A 20,482-nucleotide genomic window follows, 5' to 3' on the forward strand; every position below is an offset into this window, starting at 1 on the left:
GCCAACTCGTGCAAAGAGAGATGGTGCAAGCTCTTAGTGCAAGTAAGAGCTGTAGTTGCATTTGTTTCTTTTTGTAAAATTATTCTTCATACTTGATTTCATGCACAAAACATTAAAGCTCTAAGATGTTTCCTGTGGCTTATTTTTTGAAGACTTTTACTGACACAAAGAATTAAAAATAAAAATTGTGTAATTTTGACACAATGAGCTAAGTTTTTCAATTCAAATAAATTTTGCTTGATGCTATATTTAACAAAAAGACTTGATCTCATGGATTTGTTTTCATGCTGTGGTTTCTCCAACTGTACAGACCCAAATATATTTATCTAAATCATGCATCATCTAAATCATTCCTCGACTGGTTAAAGAAAGTGTATTTAATAATACAGAGCTTTGCATAAAACAATTAAGTCACTTTATTTTACTGGAAATTTGACTTTACAACCTCAGTATGAAATGTGTTATTTTTAACATGCCTCACAGAATAACTGTGGTTTTGCAAATTTTTTAGAAAACTGATTTTAACTTCACTGGCCTTACCAAGGCGTGATTACCTTCACACCCGTAGTCAAAAATAGATTCATGTTAAGTAATTTAAGTACGACAAAAAACAAAATAAATCTTTAAGAGACAAATACGTTTTATGGTGAAAACTGAAACTAAAACTAACAGCTGAAAAGACTAAAACAATTAAGGGTGTCTGCACAAAAGCTGCTAATGACTGTGGTTTATTCATGTCGACTTACACAAGCAGTAAACGCTGCATATGTAAACTTGTATATCAGGATCTGATCAGAACTTTTCTAAACCTGAAGTTTCCTCTACTTGGTAATTTTTCTTACAGGCATATTGTTGTTCTGTCATATCTGTACCACAAAACTCAGTGTCAGGTGTTTGTAGGACTATAATGTTGGTTTCATTTATGTTTTAGTACGAATGCAATGGTCTTTTTAAAGAGATTTGACCTGAGGATGGATGGGTGGAAGAATGAGGAACATTTTCCTGGACAGACGAAGAACTGTCTTAAATTTTCGCAGACAGTCAAAACGTTGTGCATTTTTATGGTCACAGAGTTCCCTAAAAAAATTCTTCTGTTGCCACATCCTGCTTTATTTCTCATAAGTACATCTGTCCCTGTGAGTAATTATATGCTATTTTTCTTTTTAAAAGTAGTAAAGTGAAAAAACTGACTGCAGATCAGTCTGCTGAAGTTTACTTCAACTTTTCCAGATTGGAATACAAATACTATTACTTACATAATAAAATAAAACAAAAGTTATAAAGTTGTGATAATGAATATTTTTTATTTTATTAGGGAAATTGTGTGATGATTGGGATGTTCTGAATAATCCATCTATAATATATTTCATAAAATGTTAAAGTTATTCTTAAATGAGAACAAGTGTACCCACTAAAATAAAATGGATATATTGTACATGCATTTTTCTCTACAAAACTTTTGTTTATGGTTGGTGGCATTTTGACATGGGTCATATGGGCATTTGAAAAGGGAGTGCAAGAGAGCTGGATTTAATAAGTTGAATTATATGAATTATAAAAAGGAGATAAGCTGAGAAAAAAACCTTCAGGCTGACTTTTCTGTCAATCACGCTGCTAGAGTACCTTTATGTGCGCTCAACTGGGAAATCTGATGAAATTACTCACAAACTGGAACTGCACAACTACAAGTAGACTGCACAGATGATGATACATTTCTTTTCTAGGAATACATTTAAAAGTTGTATGCTCATTTTGTTTAATACCCACAGGTGAGAAAAAGGCCGTCGTCTAATTATTTTAATCTACCAAGTGCTGTGGCCTTCCTATTTGGTCTTCAATAAAAACAAACTATTGCTATCTAGATCGATTGGATTTTGTGTGCCAGAGTTTATCCAAACAAAAAACAACACTGCCCGTCGTTACTGCCCCTAAAGCTTGGCTATATATTGCTCAAGTTGTTTTTGTGCCTGTTCTTTGGCCGGCTTTGAGGTGTGACAATCTATTTAGCCACTTAACTCCAATTTGATTGAACACTGGATTTCCTGCTAACACCTCTGCTCTAATGTCAAAGTTCCTATTGTGCTTTTTCTTCCAGTCTGATTCACAGTTATCTCAGTCTTCTACCCCTCTCCTCTCTGCCCCTGATTTACTGCTCTCTTAGCAATTCTTTTTCATTACATTTTCTGCTCCTCTTATCCACAGATGCCCATTTGCTCCCTCAGATGCTTGTCGTTTTACTCGCTCCTATCTCTGCCTCTCCCTCCTTCCTCCCCCCGGCTCTCATTCGAGCTCTGTGTAAGGGTTTGCAGGTGGCTCTCTTGCTGGCTGGGTCAGTAACCAGGGGAAACTGGGGAAGAGTTCACTTCAATAGAGCAAATGGGAACAAATTGATCCACTTTCACTGCTGTTTGTGTGATGATGTTTGAACTGCAGGCTACAAAAATGTAAGCTGGGAGTTTGAAGAGAAAAAAATAGCAAGCAGAATACTCAGAAACCTTTAGCCTGAGAGAAGAAGCCGGTTATTGCACTGACATTTGAGAAACTAAAACTTTTTAGACTTCAGATTGGGTAAAACTGTGGTTTCCTTGCACACTGAGTCTTAATTTATGAATTTGGTACTTTTAAAGAAGACAGGAGATTTGATACAAGAATTCCATATAAACAAAGATCTGCACCTCTGACTTATTATTTACAAATTTGGCAGATTGTGACTTTAAATTATTTTCATTTAACACACAAGCCTGTTTCTAAACAGGAATGACAAAATAATAATTAAAAAAAAGATTCAGTTTAAGGGAAGCAATGCCAACAATTTAACTCTTCTCAAAAATAAATGTTATTTTTTTATTATTGTTTTTACACATTAAAAAAATTTGATTGTTTCTTGTTGTTTTTTATTATTAAAATTACTCAGTTAAATCTTTGCTTACTGGCATTTGACGGGTTTCCACTGGTAATTTGATGATTTATCTTTATTGATGAGCTCCAAGTGATAGAGGTACCACCCTAATCTTTAGCTCAATTCCAAAGATTACCAATCAGATTAAAGTCAGGACTCTGACGGGATACCTTTGAAACATTAATTGAAGAAATGCGTTCAGTAAAAGATTACTGTTACTGAACATGTTTGTTAGGGTAAATATTAAGCTTCCTTCAATGGTGAATAAAAAATATATGGCCTGTACTTTTAGAAAAACCCACCTAAACATATTTTTAAAAGACATTTAAAGAAAAAAGAAACAAATGGTAAGAGGAAAAAGAAAACATTTTGAAATGAGTTTTGTCCAAATGAGTAATTTCATCTAAAGATTTGTGTAAATTAGTGAAAGACTGCAACCAGGACGGCCCAACATCCCAAACAGAGCCGCAGAAGCTCTCAGCAGATGTAATTCTGTACTAATTTCTGAAAACACTTTAAAAGGACACAAAAGAGGGAAAATAATATTATAATACTGTAATTACTGCTTACACTCAACATTAAACAGTTGGAGAGTAATTTCAGATTTGTATTGCAGTAGTTATTTTGAACAAAGACATGTTGGAGGGAACAGAGGGTTTATATAAAATGCAATGATTTATTTGTATTTCTTGTTTGGAATTCAAAGCTCTGGAGATTTGGTCGAGTTCAGACATCTTTCTTTATCTGGAGGCAATTTCAGATTAGAAAAAACAAACTGATGATGTAATGTACGGCGTTGCTCATGCTGTCAAGTGCCAACTTTTTGTTTTAATTTGATGAATCTCCTACAAGTACATGTTTCAGATTTGGCTTACAGCTAAAACACAGTAATAATGTGAAATCTGGTTTCCATAGAGTTGATGTCAGTAAACTCCACTAAAAAAAGTTCTGTCAAATGGACAAGAAGTTCATTTCACTTTGAAAAGTTTGACAAAATATTCAAAAACTTTCAAAATTGATACAAAAATTAAATATTAACTGTGTGAGGCAAAATTGTAGCACATTTTAAGACTGCCCTCTTCTCAACAGATCTGGTTATTTAAGGCGGGTTCCGGCGAGGGGAGGAAGTTCTAGCGAAGCACAGAGCAAGGGGGAGGGTGTGAGCAGCATGTACATGTCAGTTGATTGACAGCGTTAAGACCCACCTCCTGGCTCTGACTGGTTGTTTCTGACCAGAAGCAGTGTGTTTCTGCAGACGACCTCAAGGAAGAGGAACTCAATTTTGTCCCAGATTATCTGTCTCATACTGTCAGGACATAGTGACAGTTTTAACAAATGTGTGAAAAATATTTTTATAAACATTACCTATTGAAGCTTTAATATAATCGCTGGGCTTCCTCCTAGTCATGGTTGAATATTCACAGATTCACTTATTCTATACATATTGGCATAAATATCAAAAATCAGATATTTGAAAAAAAATGTATGTTGGAAAGCTGAAATACTGCACCACACCTTTGAAAGATAAAAATCCCAACACGTTTTAAAATATCATACAAACAATAAGAGAAAAAAGAAGAACAAAAGAATAAAAGTAGATAGTAAAAACTAAAAGTTTAGCTGAATAAAGAGTCACCAGCTGCCTTTTAAAGTAGTCAATGCTGTCAATACCACAAAAAGACAAGAGAAGCATCTTATGCAGTCAAGGTGTGAATATCTGAAAAGAGCAAACTCCACATTTACAAGTTTTGAAGCCGGTCTGAGGACCCAACCAGAACCTCTGGTTGGCTGAGGTTTTGAGTAAATGTGTAAGGCTTTACTGGGTCAGAGATATAAATAAGGAGCTTCACCCTGCAAAGTCCTAAAGGTTAACAGCAGCATGTTAAAGGGAACTCTAAACGTACCTGGTAGCCATCCAGAAACATTAACACAGTGTGTCCTCTGCTTGGTTCTAGTAAGAAAGTGGCGCTGCAGAATAAGGTAAATAAGAAGAAATAAAAAGCATGGAGGATCTTCTCTAATCTATGTCCTAACACCAGCCTTCTTAATTTAGAAATATTTCTCAAGTGAAAGAAAGAGTTTCGTACCAGCTGTCTTGTGTGATGGTTTAGAGACATGGACTGATCAAACACAGCATCCAAGCTCCGCAGACAGGACAGGCCAGCTCAATCTAAACGGCTAATTTTAATGTGGAGAGAAAATACATGAAAATATAACAAAATCTCTTTAAATGAAAGTTAAAAGTTGCTTTGCTCTTCAGTGAGTAAAACAACCAGTTTGACTTGGTCCTACTTTGAGAATCATTCATTGACCAGCACAATTCAGCGATGTTTTTTTCTAGTTGGCCTTTAAGTTTGTAGAGATCTCAGGGGGCATTTTGCAGAAACACTCTAAATTCTTTAGGTTTCTTGACCACCACTTGGCAACTCAAAGTTTCAGCTTCCTCCACAGATTTTCTGTAGAACGGAGATCTGGAGACTAAGGTCACCTCTTTATGTGCTTCCTCTTTAGCCCCTTTGTTGCCTTGCCAGTCTTCATAATTCTGGCTGAGGAAATAAAGTTTCTTCCTGAAAATCCCTAGATGAAAAATCTCCCCAAACAATAACTCTTCAACCTCCAAAGGTGACAGTATAAGTATCCACCAAACATGTTGGGCCGATTTGGTCCCAAAAAACTCCATTTTGATCTCATATGACTACAGCTCTTTCTCCCACGTTGTCGCTTAACCATTTAGATGATCTCAAGATATTTAAGACAGGCTGTGATGTACGTAGTAGGCCTGTATCAATAACAAATTTTGTGGGCAATAAGTTATTATTGCGATGATGTTGTTTTGAGACCATTTTCAAGTAATATAATGATAACACCAGAATAATGAAAAGTTTGTCCGCTCAAGACCAATAAACTTTAATTTTGTAAAAAAAAAATAAATAAATAAAAATACCTCACACTGGAACAGGGAGATATTTGAAATAATCAAATAAATAAAAAAAATGCCCAAAAACAATAAATAAAACAGAAATAAAAATCATACACAACTGAAACAATAGGTGTAAGATTATGAAATCTGTCAAAAGAAACTGCCCTCCAAAAAATATTAACCATTAGAATGGAAATTATCGAGCTTATTTTGATTTATTATGTGATTAATTAATGTATTGCTTGTTGCTCTGATGTAAGCCTTCTGCAGCAACAAGATGTCAGGCCATGACAGCAAAGTGTGTTATCAACGGTTCCTTAGTGCTTTCACTAAGGACTTGAAGGACTTGACTGGCTGTCCAAAGAGCTGTCGAAGAACTAATGAAGAATTTGCTGGACAGCAGAGTGTGACTGATCAACACGGGACATGAGAAAAGACTCAGACTTCATGTCATTAGCCAAACTGCTCCACATGCAGTTACGGGTTAATCCCTCTTCGTCCCCTTGATGTGAATTCAGTCTAAGGGTAACAGTTATTTTGTATTTTAATAATACTGTAACAAAAAAAATCTGTGATATCTCTCAAGCTTTCATTCTTAAGATATTAATGTTGCTACAAATGGCATTACTCACAGCAACTTAGCGAATTACCAAGAAGAATGTTGCAACCTAAAACGAAGCAGTTCTCTTTGATGGCGCTAGAACGTCTCAGCACAGCTTTTGCTCGGTTCCACGTAAAGTGGAACTGAGTCAAAGTCTTTTAGCTGATCTGAATCTAGAGGCAATTGTCAACTGGATCATGTTTTTATCTTTAAGCCATAAACGCATTAGGATTGTCGCAGTGCGGCAAGTCATGTTGACACGGTTAATTGTTGTCACCCATAAATAAATAGGACACGTCACACCGGGCCAGTGCCGACCTCTGGACTCTGAAATAACTAAAACAACAGAGATGTATTGTTGTGATGCGCATTGTGCAACTTAAAAAAACTGTCAGCAGTTGAACAATGTAAAAGTGAAAATGGCTTTCTATATGGCTTTCTGCCGTCTTTCTATAAAATACGGTGGGTTTTTTTGTTGTTGTTTTTTTTAATTTCCTTTATTTAACCAGGTAAATCCCATGAGATCTGGATCTCATTTTCAAGAGGGACCTGGGTAGAAATCTGCAGTTAAACTACAAGTGTTTTGTAGAACAATTTTTGTTCTTTTCACTACTGCCAATTTAATCTAAAAGCTCCTGTAAAACTTGTCATGAGCATTTGTTAAATCACCAAAACAAAGTGGAGAGGAGACTAATGAATGCCAAATTACTCAAGGAAAATGAAACAAACATATAAGATAACTAATGTTTCTAATTTTATCAAATATTAACATGCAATAGTTGTTTCTCCAAGGAGTCTTATAAAACCTTAAAGACTTTGATCTTTGAGCAGTATATCCTGACAGGTTTATCTTTGAGTTTGAGATGCCATAAAATTTCCATTTGCACTTCCTTGGGGGAATTTTCCAACAAAGCGGTTCTAGAACTAGCTTAAAAGCACTTGTTTATTCATGCTTTTAATCACCAATGTGTTCAATTTAATCACTAAGTAAATAAAATTGGTGTTCTAATGTCAAAAACTCTTTGTGAGGCCCAGTGTACAGAACAGCTGTTCTGTGAAGGTGTGTGGTAGATATAGTAAAAACTAAACAGAGGGGTTTAATTGAGACCTCAAGTGTTCAACTTCTTGATTTAGTTTAGCTTTTTATTATACAGATAATTCTTGAAGCTCAATAAATGTTAAGCAATGCACAATGTGAACTGCAGTTAATGTAATGGTTTCAAATGTTCCCTCAGTTTAAATCTTCAAGATGTATTTCAGGAATTTAAAATGACCGCAACCAACAGACTCGTTTCTGCCACATGCAGCCTTCTTGGGATGCTTCTTGGCATCTTGACCTCTTTTTATATTGGAAAATGACCCGACAGGCGAGTGACACCACGTTTAGTCAGGTGACATAAACTGGTAATCTGTGCTGCATCGCCATGGCAACATGCGTGCCAGTAAGTACTGGGGATGGCAGGGTGCGTCGTTTCATGGCTCTGCTACACCCATCTGACTCACTCGTACACACACAAAAAAAACGCGCACGGCTGTCATCACAAAACCTGATTGCAAAACATCATTAGCAGTGCGCCAGACTCAGCTGGAGCAAACTGGCCATCAGTTTGAGACCCAAACACAGACTGGTCTGCAGATTGCTCTGTAGGGATAAAAGCTGACAGCTCAATTACTGTACGGTCCAGGCTTTCTTCACTTAGTCTCTATGGTTCATCTCCCTTTCAGTTTTCTCTCAGTTAACCTTCTGTTCCTCATCCAATCTGTTAAAATCCGTATCTTAGCCAGCTGGCATCAGACCTGCATCCAACAGGCACAGTGTCGGGCCCAAGAGGGCAAGAAGACAGAAGAACCAGGACAAGAGACGCGTATACTGGAAGCAAAAGAGGGAATCAAAGGAGCATAAAGAACAATAGATGAATGGAATAATAAAAAAACACAACATGAACCAAGCTATAAGACGACAAGGTGTATACCAAAGGAGGTGACAGGTGGTGTCTCTTCTTTTTTTGACTCTCTGCTGTAGCTTAAACACTGGGATCCATCTTTACTGATCCTTACTGCTCATCATGCATTCATGTCTGTAGTTTGCCAAGTCAAGCCTGAGCTTGTATGAAAATGTGACCCACTTCATAAAAAAGCAGATCTAAACAAGCTTGAGTGTGAAAGATGAAGGCAAAATATGTTAAAGATAAAAGATTAGAGCTAACCATACCATTTCATCCCAGTGTATTTACATTTTATACCCATAAAAGAAAGATTTTGTAAAGCTGTATCTAACTGCCTAGGGGACCATACTATCTTTGGGCAATACTTAAAAAAATCCAAGATCATCATGTTCAAATAACAGTTTTTCTACAGTCAATTAATAAGAGAAAACTGACTTTTTGCTCCACAAAAGGTCTGAAAACATTTCATGTTCCTTTTCGGTTTAAATGAAGTAGGTGATCATTTCTAATAATAAACTAATTAATTTTGTTAAGCTAAGTAATGGAAACTTGTTAAAATGGTGGCTTTATCTAACAGTCCATTATTATAGTATTACCATAGTAGCATTGGCATAACCAAGCATTGACAGAAATTTAAAGAGGAGCAGCAAAAGCAAATAAACTGGATAAGCATTGCTTGCTAATAACTGATGGTGTCATCAGATATTAAGCTCTTAGCATCTCATGACAGTCACACGGCAACAGTCTTCAGTCAGAGGCTTGCTCAGATTGTTGTAAGACTGACTGCTGCCTGAGATCCTTCCTGCCCACAGCATCAACATGCTCAATCTTTGAAGCTACTTGGGCCATATGAGTTATGACAACATTTAACTTTCCTGTGGGAAGAAAAAAGTCTTTTTGGATCAAATTGAATACTAGTTTGGGTATTTATAATGTTCAAAGGCATATTATTTCATCATACGTGTGCTGTTATCTTTACAAACATGACATCATCTTTTCCCTTACTGACATCATGATGCGTACCACAGACTGCTCGCCGCTGCGTGTTTATTTACCTTGTTTTTTTTATTGTTTTATTTGATGGATTATGGAGTTAAAGACCACAAAAATGCTCACCGTTGTCTCTAATTAAATGCAGTTGTATGTCATTTTCTGCAGCTTTTATGTGTATATGGTGTATAGACTTTACATTCAGTACAAAATCATTTTAATTTTATGTGTAGCTTGTAATAAAAATACTGTTCTATGTATGAACATTTAGTACTGTGCGGAAGATTGTATTTATTTATCAACACCCAAGTCAGAGGTCAGCAACCTGCGGCCCCAGAGCTTCACCTGGTTCATTAGGCCGTCTACAACCAAAGTCATTTACAACAAACCAGAGATTTAAAACATAACAGGTAGTTTAAAAAGGCAAGGGTTTACCTTTTTTAAAGCCTTTTCTGCACAGACCTTCCATAACAATGGTGAAACAAATTATTATTGTTCAGATATTTTTGATATTAGGCCACAAACATTTCTTTTGTTCCCACATGCATGGGTCATTCCAGACGGAAATAAAATATTCACTTTTTTGCAAGTAAATGTTTGTCTTCTCAGCATAAATCAATCCATAAATCAAACAAATGATGGACGCTATTGTTTAATGTACCTAGAATGCCAAATTAACTTTAAACAATTTAACACCAGTGAAACTAAATATTAGAGTCTGGAATGAAGATGGCTGACCATCAGCTATGAGGAAGATGAAATGTGCTGAATGAGAAATTTTTAATTACTTTAAAAAATCATCACAAGGTTTTCAACACTCTCCTGTCTTTAGCATATTGGACACAGTAACCAGTGTCATGTGTGGCTATTTACTGTTATAAGATTCCAAAAGGTGGAATACAAACCAGCACAATAGCAGAAAAACATGTTCATTACAATGTTTGTATTGAATATTATGATTATACTGGTTATGATTAACCCACTACTTTCTTTTCCAACATCTGCAATTCGATGTATGTTTGCTGCTAATTTCAAATTATTTAAAAGATCTTTGTTTTTCCTAGAAACTTGTAACTGTGTAAAAATGTTGCTTTCACAAAAATATTGTTAAAATGTGTCATTATACTCTTTGTTAATAAAAATCGCACACTGTTATAAATGGGAAGTTTAACACTGAAGACTTTCAGCTACTTTCATCCAACATGGTTGTTTTACACAACTATTACATACATTTATCAGAAATATTAAATAATACAGCATAATGCAAGTAAACTTGATTTAATTTTCAGCCATGGTGAAAATGTTTATGTTACCATGGTTCCCTCAGGAGTAGCTTTTACAGATCTGCCTGTGAACAAAGGAGTGAATACTTTACATAGTATATGTCTAAATAAGGTCAGGACAAAGGTTTTGGACTACAAGCAGAAACATCTGCATCAAGAAAGATTTTTCTTTCTTTAGCCAAAGAACTTCTGTGAAAACGTTTGTCAAATGTTGTGACTGCATTTTGGGTCAAGCTGCACCTAAAGCCTCAACAGTCTGAGTGATAAACGAGGTTTGACGCACAGCAGCGTTCAAGGTGGAGACCATGAACTTTGTGCTGCGGCACAGTAAAAAAAAATCTGATCAAAACGGTTACATTCTGGTTCCTTTTGAGGCAATACTGAACCTAATGCCAAAAACTGGAAAGTAATTTATGTTAAAGCTGTAGAAATTGACATCTTGGAACAAACGTAATGAATAAATTCAGTAGTAAAATGTTTTACAAGAGTTTGAGTTTTTTGAGTTAGACATGGGCAAAATTAACTCAGAAGTTTAACTATGATATAGTGTGATATTACCAACATTTAATGTGGAAACATTCAAAAATCTGAACAGCAAATGAAGGTTTTGATTGCTGTACTGTAAATAAAGATTGTACTGTTGATTAAAGAGAAGAGTATAAATCAGTTTAACAACGTAATCAAGCAATTTTATTATTACTTTAAATTCTAGACTAAATGACAATAATTTAAAACTCAAATCTGCCAGGGTTACAAGTAATTCTAGGTTTAACTGTGTAACAGTGTGTGTTATATTACAAGATTAACAATTTCTGTACAGAGTGTCAGAAATGCAGTCCCTTTTTATATTCTGTACTTGTATGGGTCAATACTGTTTTCTGCAAAGAAAAAAATGCCTCAGCCTTCCAGTTAGACAAAACCCCATTTTGACAGAACAATCTTCATCCACATAATGACCTAATAAACCAAACCACCTGCACGACTCTGAGTAACACATGGAGTATCCTCAGCTGTCACCCTGAATAGCAGCTTGATTACAGAGTCAGGAGAGACCCACTGAGTCTCAACTGAGCCAGTCAACCCATCGACAGACAGAACCACAGACATGTGCCGACACAGCAGGTCTAGAGCAGGCCACAGGCTCACCTTGGGCTCCATGGAGATGAAACTATGGCGACCACGGCTTGATAAAGTTGATCTCTTGATAGTCCGACTGTGGAAGAAGTGATAGTGGTCTTTGAGGTCCCCAATCTGCAAAGCACATATGCAGACATTAATGCATATACTGTACATCAATGTGTTATTTGTACTTAGTGATATGTTAAAGTAAGGGAGTGGTGGCATTTTTACTGATGAACCATCTTGAGACACCAAACCATAGAACATAAATGTATTATTCCAATAAATTCTATTATAAATGTTACCAGAGTTTTGATACAACAGTGACCAAAGAAAATATGTAATTGAAACATGATATTATGACAAACTAGGAGTGGGCGGAAGATATGATGACATTTGATAGTTTAGGTGTTTTGAGACAGACATGATGGTTTCTATTTCCTTGATGTCAATTTCATAAATACAAATAAAAGCTATTTGCTCTAGATAGAGATGTTTTATTTCTATTAGAGCAATTCTTTTATGTAGAGAAAGTATTACTGACTTAATTACAAAAAAGTTGATATGATCGTTTTCTATAAATAATCCACATTTTCCTTTTTTATCATTACACATTGTCAACACTAAGGATGCAGGATATTATGAAAACATTCGATAATATCTTAAGATTGTAATACCAATACAATTTGCAGTTCATAAATAAGCAAACAGTGTTTATCCCTTTCTGCTCTGCAAACATAGACCAGAACATAACAGTCTGTCCAGCAACAGGCACAAAAAATAATTGATTATTTCTACCACAAGGTTTCATTGAAAAAGTTGACCCTGACTGAGGCGTGTAGTTTTTAAGTCTTCATGACTTGAGCATCATCCAAAACTTTTCTTGCTGTTTAAAAAACCTGGCAATACCATATTTGCAAGCATAATACATTGGCTGCAATGCACTTCAGCGCAGACAGTTGTTTGCGATATGCATACTGCGTACAGTGAACAATAAATGTGCAATACATTATGCAGCCGCTGCCTTAGACAACATTACTCTGCATAAGTCTTAGTATCTGAACTAAAAGCTGAACTATCAGTTACGGGCAGTAAAGGCAACTAAAGACTATCCAACTGGACAAATATGCAGAGCGTGAATGCATAACACTTGAAATCTAATATTCTACCAAATATCCCGTCCAAGCAATCCTGCAAGATTGTGATGTAGTTTGTGCCTTTGTTTGCTTTTGTTTAATTGACTAACAATGTCTGTATAATTTTATGACAATCAGAATCACAAGTCTCCATTTATTTTAGAGGTCATAACAAGATTTTTTTCCCCAAACCAGTTCAGATGCTAATCGGTGCCCCACTGGTTTCAGTGACTGCATGAGTTTCACCACAGCCAGATTTGGCACTGGTAAACTGGTGCATATCTTGGCAAAACGACAAAGCTGAGCCACAGAAAAGAACCACTTTCTACCTGGAGATCAAAGATCAACAACCATGTTAGAGAAACATTTAACACTCCTGAGATGATTTCGTCTTTGATTCGTCCTAATTTGAGATGATAAACTAGAAAGCCGCCAGGTTTTAGATTAATAAAAACTGGATTAGTTTTCGCATAATGTAAGTTACTTGGCTCTTAGGTTTGAGTTGTTCATCCTAGTATACCATCCATTATGAGGCTTTATGTTGGTCAGCTCATATCTGCTGTTTTTGCTAAATTAGTGAGGTAGTTCCTAAACATCCTTGGTCTTCTGAAATAAATAAAGACTGATACCAATCAGATGAGCTAATCCAGACTGTGAAACATTGACAAAATCAAATTGTTTAAAATGGTTTTTAACAACAATAAAAATGGTGACATGAAGGCATCTGTATGTAGTGTTCCTAAGACAGATTATGTGATTCCTGTAGATAAACTGTCTGTACCCAAAGATACTCCAATGTATTGGGCTTGTATCTTGTCATGTTATTCTAGATCAATCAATTCCATTCATCAGGGGCCACCATCATAAAGATCTAAGATCTTCCCCTGCAAACCTGTATCAATGATCTCCTTAGCGTGTTACTACGGTATGTTGTGTAGGAAACCCATTCAAATGATTCTGATGAGTTGCAGCAGGAGAACATCTAAAAGATGTCATTGAGAGTGGGAAAGTGTCCACTTTTGTCCAACACCGATTTCATAATATCTGTATATAACTTGACTTTATGGAGGATAAGACACACTTCTCCTCGACTTCCTGGTTGTGAGTTTCTTTTGTGCTACAAAATGTGTGATGGTCTGATCAGGTGCTTTAATTATGGTAATTTGTACAGGTGTGGATAAACTTCTCCACAGTTGAAGCACACAGTGTAAGCAATTTATAGGTTTCTATGAGAAATGTACTCTACAAGTGACTACCAAGAGTTAATTTAATTTAATGTTTATTATAATGTTTGTTAATATTTCTTGTTCCTAGAAGTTTAAAAACAACAGCAATAAAAGGTCAGAGAAAATGTGAAACCCGAGACAAAACGAAACACGACCTTTTAATGACTGTGGGGGAAAGGGGACAAATGATACACAGAAACAACAATGGTAGACAGCCGGCAAGCTGCTGTTAAGGTGATTAGTTTTAATAATTGATAAAGACCATTCAATCCTTCAGATGATCAAACTGTCATGGCTGCCAGGGGTCCTGTGGTGCATCGCTGCTCCACGGCAGAGAGCCACCACCTCAGAGTCCATTAGATCAACTTTCAACTCCAACACATGCCCGCATTTTCCAGCTTACTCTGAGAGGAGATGAGAAACAAGTAACTGCAAATAGCTTCACATCTACACCCCTTAGCAAAGCTTCAACATGTCCTCATCACCTTTCTTTTTAATCGCTTTAAAAAGAGGCTGGGGTTGTCACCGTAGTTATGACAACCTGTGATCGCAGGTATACATGCAGGTACTTCCAAGGGCAACAGATGTTATCCAACTACAACAATCTGCTGCAAGTTCTCAATAAAAACATCAGAATGATGTGTAGGCTGAATGAGAGGGAGAAAACACAGGATTGTGGATACCCAGTGCTTTGTAACCCTGACTTTTTCCCAGATTAATTACATTTTCAACTCATCTGCAGAGTTCTCTCTAGGGAACTCAACAAAACACACACATTGCCCAAATAAACAATGATGTAACAGCTCAGATGGTCAAAATAGGAATTCAAACTTTAATCACATTACTGCTTTCCTTTTATATCAAACAGAGGGACAATCACAACACAAGAAGTTGAGGAAATTACACACAAATCTACTCTGAATGATTCTGCCAGATTCAGATCAGGTTGCACCATTGGCAATTCAAAACCCAATTTAATATCCTCACATTGCCATTTTGTCCTATTATCTGCCACCCTGTGTGGCTTGATTATTGTTCTGATCACTTTATAGACCAAGTGACTAATGAAATATGGCAGAATATGTTCACACATCACCAGAATTGCAGCAAAAAGACAAGCTGTAGTGAGTCCAGAAAGAGCAGAAATCAGGGTTTTAGTCATGGACAGTTGTATCGGAAGCAGAAACGCTTCTGAAGAGAACAGGTTTTAAAATAACTGCTCAGTGCTGCACCATGGAGCATTGGCTGCTTTTTAAATTAAGTGTGATTAACCACATTCCTCTGGTTTCATTTCACTAGGATATAGGAAAAGTCCAATTTGTGACAGATCTATGAAATCAAGAAATCAGTAAAAAGGAGCTTGTCTGATGACACAAAGTAGAAAATGGATCTCAAAAATGAGCAATCTCAAGAAATTCAACAATTGAGAAACAATGCAACTGATTTTATCAATCTGGAAGAGTGGCCAAGTTAATTCTAATAATTTAGGGCTCCAGCTAACCACAGAAACACTCAGACTTCTAACAAGCAGTTTGCCAACCAAAATTAGTCCAATAACCCATCAACAACTCATCCAGGAGCTCAAAGATAAAGTTGGCAACATCTAAAATGAAAGTGTTCATCACTCAACAATAAGATAGAGTGAGAAAAAAATTATCTATTGAAAATCACTGCTGAGTTGCTTACAAAGGACACAAATACCTGTCTCAGATTTGTTTTTTTACTTGTCTCACATTTACTATAATACATCTAAATGATCCCTAAATCGTCTGGGAAAGTATTCTACTGACTAGTTTTTTGGGACATGTGTTCCATTACATCTGGTGACAAAAACAAAACAAAAAGATGGTCATGCTGCCAGTTAAACTTGGTAATTGTGTGATGCAGAGTCTAGAGCTGCTCCGAACTATAAGGAATTTGCCTAATTATTGATGGAACCAGTAATTCTGATCTCATCAGAAAATCCTGGCCGTCCAGTGAAAGGCAGTGATCAGTAAGTCCATTTCGGAATGACTAAAATAGAAAAAATAACGTTTATGAAAAGGCCTAGTCAAAGACCATCTTTAAAAAAAGATGAAGTGATATAACCTGAAACAGGCTTTTCATACCCTAAAGTCCTACAAAACCATTTCAGTGTGGTAGCAAAAAAAAGCAAAAGAAATCTATGAGGGGGTAATAGGAGCATAATTTTTTTGACTCAAGTTATTTCACCAATCTGTGTTGCCAATGAGCAACTTCCTCCAAGTAGACTTTTATCAGAGGCACATAACCACTTTTCCTTTCAGCAGACTAGGATTATAGAAAATTACTTGATGCATCAACTTAACGTAGCATTTTCCTTTTTTACTAAAAAAAAAAAAACTTGGGTGCAAGACAACCAAAATTCAATATCACGAAACTGTAATTGGGTGAAATGACCAGCACCATATTCTGCCTGAGCATCAACAACAGAGTTGAATTGTGACCAGAAACAAGTAGATGTGGAGCTAGTCCTTCACAAAAAAAATGAGAAGCACAGAAACCTAAACAGCACTGGTTTTAGAAAATGCAACATTTCACAACACAAAAAAAATCTTTTTTAAATCATTTTATCTGAAATGTTTTCTGGATTCCGTTCTTACCTCCTCTGGGTTGTCAAGTTACCTTTTGAGAAACTTGCAGATTTTATTTTGAATGGAATATTCCTCTATTTTTTAGACTGCATTTGTTTTCCCCAGTTTTTGTCAAATCCTAGAACCGTTCCTCTCTTAACCCAGTAACCAACAGTCTGCAAGGTATATTCTGGAAGCCCAATAACGGGAGAAAAGAAATAAATGCCCTGTACGAATCACCATCTTCAGTTGTTATTGATCCAAGCGTCTCCAGTCTGGCTCCAAGTTATGACCAACCCTCTCAATGCGATCCACATCCTCTCCCATCCCTTCTAAACACCAGAGGTCAGCCGTGGATGGATATCCACGGCTGGGGCCTCATCAGCTGATTTAGACTCAATTTGAGCCAGTGTCTTAGTCTGGGAAGGGGGCTCCACAGCTAAGAGGATTACCCAGAATTCCCCAACGAGGTGCTCTCGTACTCCATGCCAACTCTTTTCATCCATCCGTCCATCCATGGTCCCAGCTTTCAGCCCCTCATTCTGTCATCTCTCAGTGTGCTTATCTTTGTCTGATTTCCTCTTCCCAACCCCGTAAAGAAGACCATATTGTCCCTAAGCAGCATTTTTTCCTTCCCATCCCCCTTTGTCTTTCTTTAAGCACTTGATCCCACTCCCAATTAAACCCCTCTTCTAATTTAGCATCCATATTGTTGTTTTATCCTTTGTTACAAGCGGCCAACTTGAGCACTCTACGCAGGTTTAAGCTGCAAAACCTGCACATTAAAGTGAAAAATAAAACATAAAAACATATTCCAAAATTAATTTCACAGTGATATGAATGTTGTGCTGATAAACAGGCTGAGGGTCTGCTATGACAGAGATGTCAGAGTTCACATTAAGCAACCAGAGCGTGCTGCTATCAATCCCATGGGAGCGGCTTTCGGCTGACCCCAAAATAAGGAAGTGAAGTGAAACTCTTGTCTATGAGGTGTCAAAGTCCAATGAGTACTCCATATTGAGATGGAAATCAGGGCGAACGGCGGGGGTTGGGGCCGCCAACCCACTCTGCCGGGGAATTCCTATGTGCGGGGGGTTAGTATGGAAAAATTGGGAGCGTGTGTGTGAGTGTGTCTGAGAAAAGGGGTGCAGGGGGTGGGGAGAAGAGATTCAACACATTAGTTGTTGTCAAAGAGAGGGGATAAACGAGGCCATTAAGGCCTACTCTCTCCGGGAGTACGGTGGGTGGGCAGGCTGGGTAAGGTGGAGAGGGAGGGGTTGGTGGTGGGGATTCAATAGCTGTTGACTAGGCTACCCCACAACAACCTGTCAGAATGCCCCCCTCCCCGTGTTCTGTGCTGTCTACACACCCAACACTGGCAAGTGCAGGCATGAGCTGCCCATGTATGATGGCGGTACTGGAGTGTGTGTGGGGTCCACATTTGGGGTTTCTTTTGTCGGCCACTCTTTCAACTTTGTCAAAACACATGTAGAAGAAAAGGGATAAACCTCCCGACACAGCATCCTGCTGTCAATTACTTACAGTTTTCCATTTTCTACTTCTTTAAATATGTTCTTGGAAGTTATTTTCTACCACATTATACAAAAGCCCCTTGCTTTACTGCATCAAATCAACTGAATCCGGGAGGGACTTGAACTGCACATAAAAGTGCAGTTTACCTAATTATTCATGCCACTGGATTTAAAACTATTTTTTCAATCACCAAAAAGTTTGTTTCTAATTCTAAATCACACAGGCAGCTCGCAAAAGATAAGCAAAACGACGTGGAAAGAGAATCAATTTAGAAGAATAAAAAGCTTTGTTTTTATTAAAAAACAGCAATACAAACATTAGCTTTATATAATTATTTATAATCTTATCATTGCTGGCCAGCTTTTTGAACGTTTCCACTTGGATTGATGAGCTCCAAGTCTTTGAGGTTGGAATACCTCATTGCCATCACCCTAATCTTTAGCTTCCTCCACAGATTATCAATACAATTCAAATCAGAACTCTGGCTGGACATGTTGGTCAAATCAAAAGAGGACTTTGAACCTAAATCTGGCAGGGGTATGAATAATTTGGGGCTTGACTCAAAATTGGGTAATTCAAATCTAGTAATAGATACCAACGTTGGATCAGTTACTTTTAGAAATTACAGGCCATTTGTTGTAACATTTTAAAATGCTGCACTATCATTCTCAAAACTTTTGCATAATAAGACGATTTGTGAAAGCACCCAATCAGTCATTTCTCAAAGGGTAGAACCTATAAACAAGGGGTGCAACACGAAAAGTTATGTTGGAACATAATGTGCTTTCTTTCTATTAAAAAGTTCTCCTGAGGAGGAAAAAAAAGTTGCTCTTTTTTAATCCAAATTCTCCATGGGAACATCATCCGTTATTATCTCTCTCACACACCCTGCCTGTTGTATAAGATGGATCCACTCCGGACCTTTAGGTGTCCAAGATCAAGAGCCAAACAGCGCTGGCTGCTCTCAAGTATGTGTCAGGAGGAGCAAACACAGGAGACAGCTGTGAGCGAGGCTCAAAGCGAGTTCACTGTGTCTTCTGAACGAATCTGCGGAAACCCAGAGAGGAGGCACCTGTTGTACCATCCTGCTCTCCGAGTCTTTGTTCCCCGCAGCTCCCCTCTCCCGATCTGAGGTCCGGAGAGCCGCAGAAAGAGTTAGGAGAGGAGGTTTTAGTTCAGGTTCCTACTTGTGCCTCGTTTCAAATCTGCGTCCCACTCGCGTGAGTTGCAGCAAACACGAATGCACAAACACAACTCTGGCCGGGCGCAGTTTGTGACTTACCTGTCCCATGTTCCTATAGCCATATTTTTCCGCTATCCGATCGGCCACCTCGGGTCCGCCGGCTATCCTGACTGCCCAGTGGTTCGTGAAAAGCCGAGCTTTGCACGGCGGGGACGCAAAGCCGAGATAGAGCGCCAGGACGCAAAGGAAGCTCCTTCTCCAAGCGGCGTTGTGGACCATCTTCCCCCCACTTTTAACCAGACTCTTCTTCTCCTCCTCCTCCTCAGCCGACCAGGCAAACAACCAAACTTCTCTTCTCGCCAAGCAAGACTCTCATAGGAACACAAATATCCGGGATGAGGGGGAAAGAGGAGAAAAAGAAAAACACTCCGAGGGAGAAAGAGAGGGGCAGAGGGGGGGAAAGCTCCGAAGAGGGGAAAAAAATACACCTTATCTCCAAACCTCTGCTTTCCACATGGGAGAGTTGGAAGTTTGTGTGCCCTCTCACTCTGCTCCTCTCTCTCCCTCTTTTTTTTCCACGGAGGACGAGGAGGAAGTGTGTGCGTGTCTGTGCGCCGTGCGTAATCGCGCGCGAGTTGGTGCGGGTGTGCGCGCGCGCGGAGCTTCTCAAAGCTGATTTCTCTTCTCCACCAACTACTCGGATGTTGGTCGCTCAGCGCATCATGCTTTCATGTGGCGAAATGGCTACAGCGCCTCCCCGCAAATAACTGGCTGACAATCCGGAGAGTAGAAACAACTACAGCCGCGGGGTTTCCCTCCCAACTCCGCTGGGTCTTAAAGGCACTCTGTTTGAGGACGCAGCAGACGCAGTTCAGGCAGAGGGGTTTAATGCAGGACGGGGGCCAACTTCAAGGACTTCATCCAGCGACACCTCCCCCGGAGAGAAAAAAAATTAAAATAATAATTAATTAATTATAATAAAACAAAGCTAGAAGTTGTTCTTCTATCTCCAGCTTATTTTTATTTTTTAACAGTTAAATAAATAAAGATAGATG

At 37.9% G+C, this 20,482-nt stretch overlaps 1 protein-coding gene across 7 annotated transcripts in view; it reads right to left on the reverse strand.

The window, feature by feature from the left end:
- The window catches only part of pcsk5b (proprotein convertase subtilisin/kexin type 5b), a 98,786-nt gene extending 78,570 nt beyond the window's left edge, over positions 1-20,216 (reverse strand). For 3 of the 7 annotated variants that reach the window (XM_028033215.1, XM_028033217.1, XM_028033216.1), the window contains exons 1-2: positions 19,527-20,216; positions 11,786-11,890 (exon numbers count right to left, since the gene is read on the reverse strand). In XM_028033215.1, the coding sequence (XP_027889016.1) occupies positions 11,786-11,890; positions 19,527-19,706 (285 nt within the window). In that variant the 5' untranslated portion in view covers positions 19,707-20,216. The remainder of the gene's footprint in view (positions 1-11,785; positions 11,891-19,526) is intronic. The other 4 variants (XM_028033219.1, XM_028033218.1, XM_028033220.1 and 1 more) reach the window with 3 other exon arrangements.
- Between the last annotated feature and the right edge of the window lie 266 nt (positions 20,217-20,482).

The sequence above is a fragment of the Xiphophorus couchianus genome, chromosome 12 (genome assembly GCF_001444195.1).
Source record: "Xiphophorus couchianus chromosome 12, X_couchianus-1.0, whole genome shotgun sequence".
NCBI classification, from domain to species: Eukaryota; Metazoa; Chordata; class Actinopteri; order Cyprinodontiformes; family Poeciliidae; genus Xiphophorus; species Xiphophorus couchianus.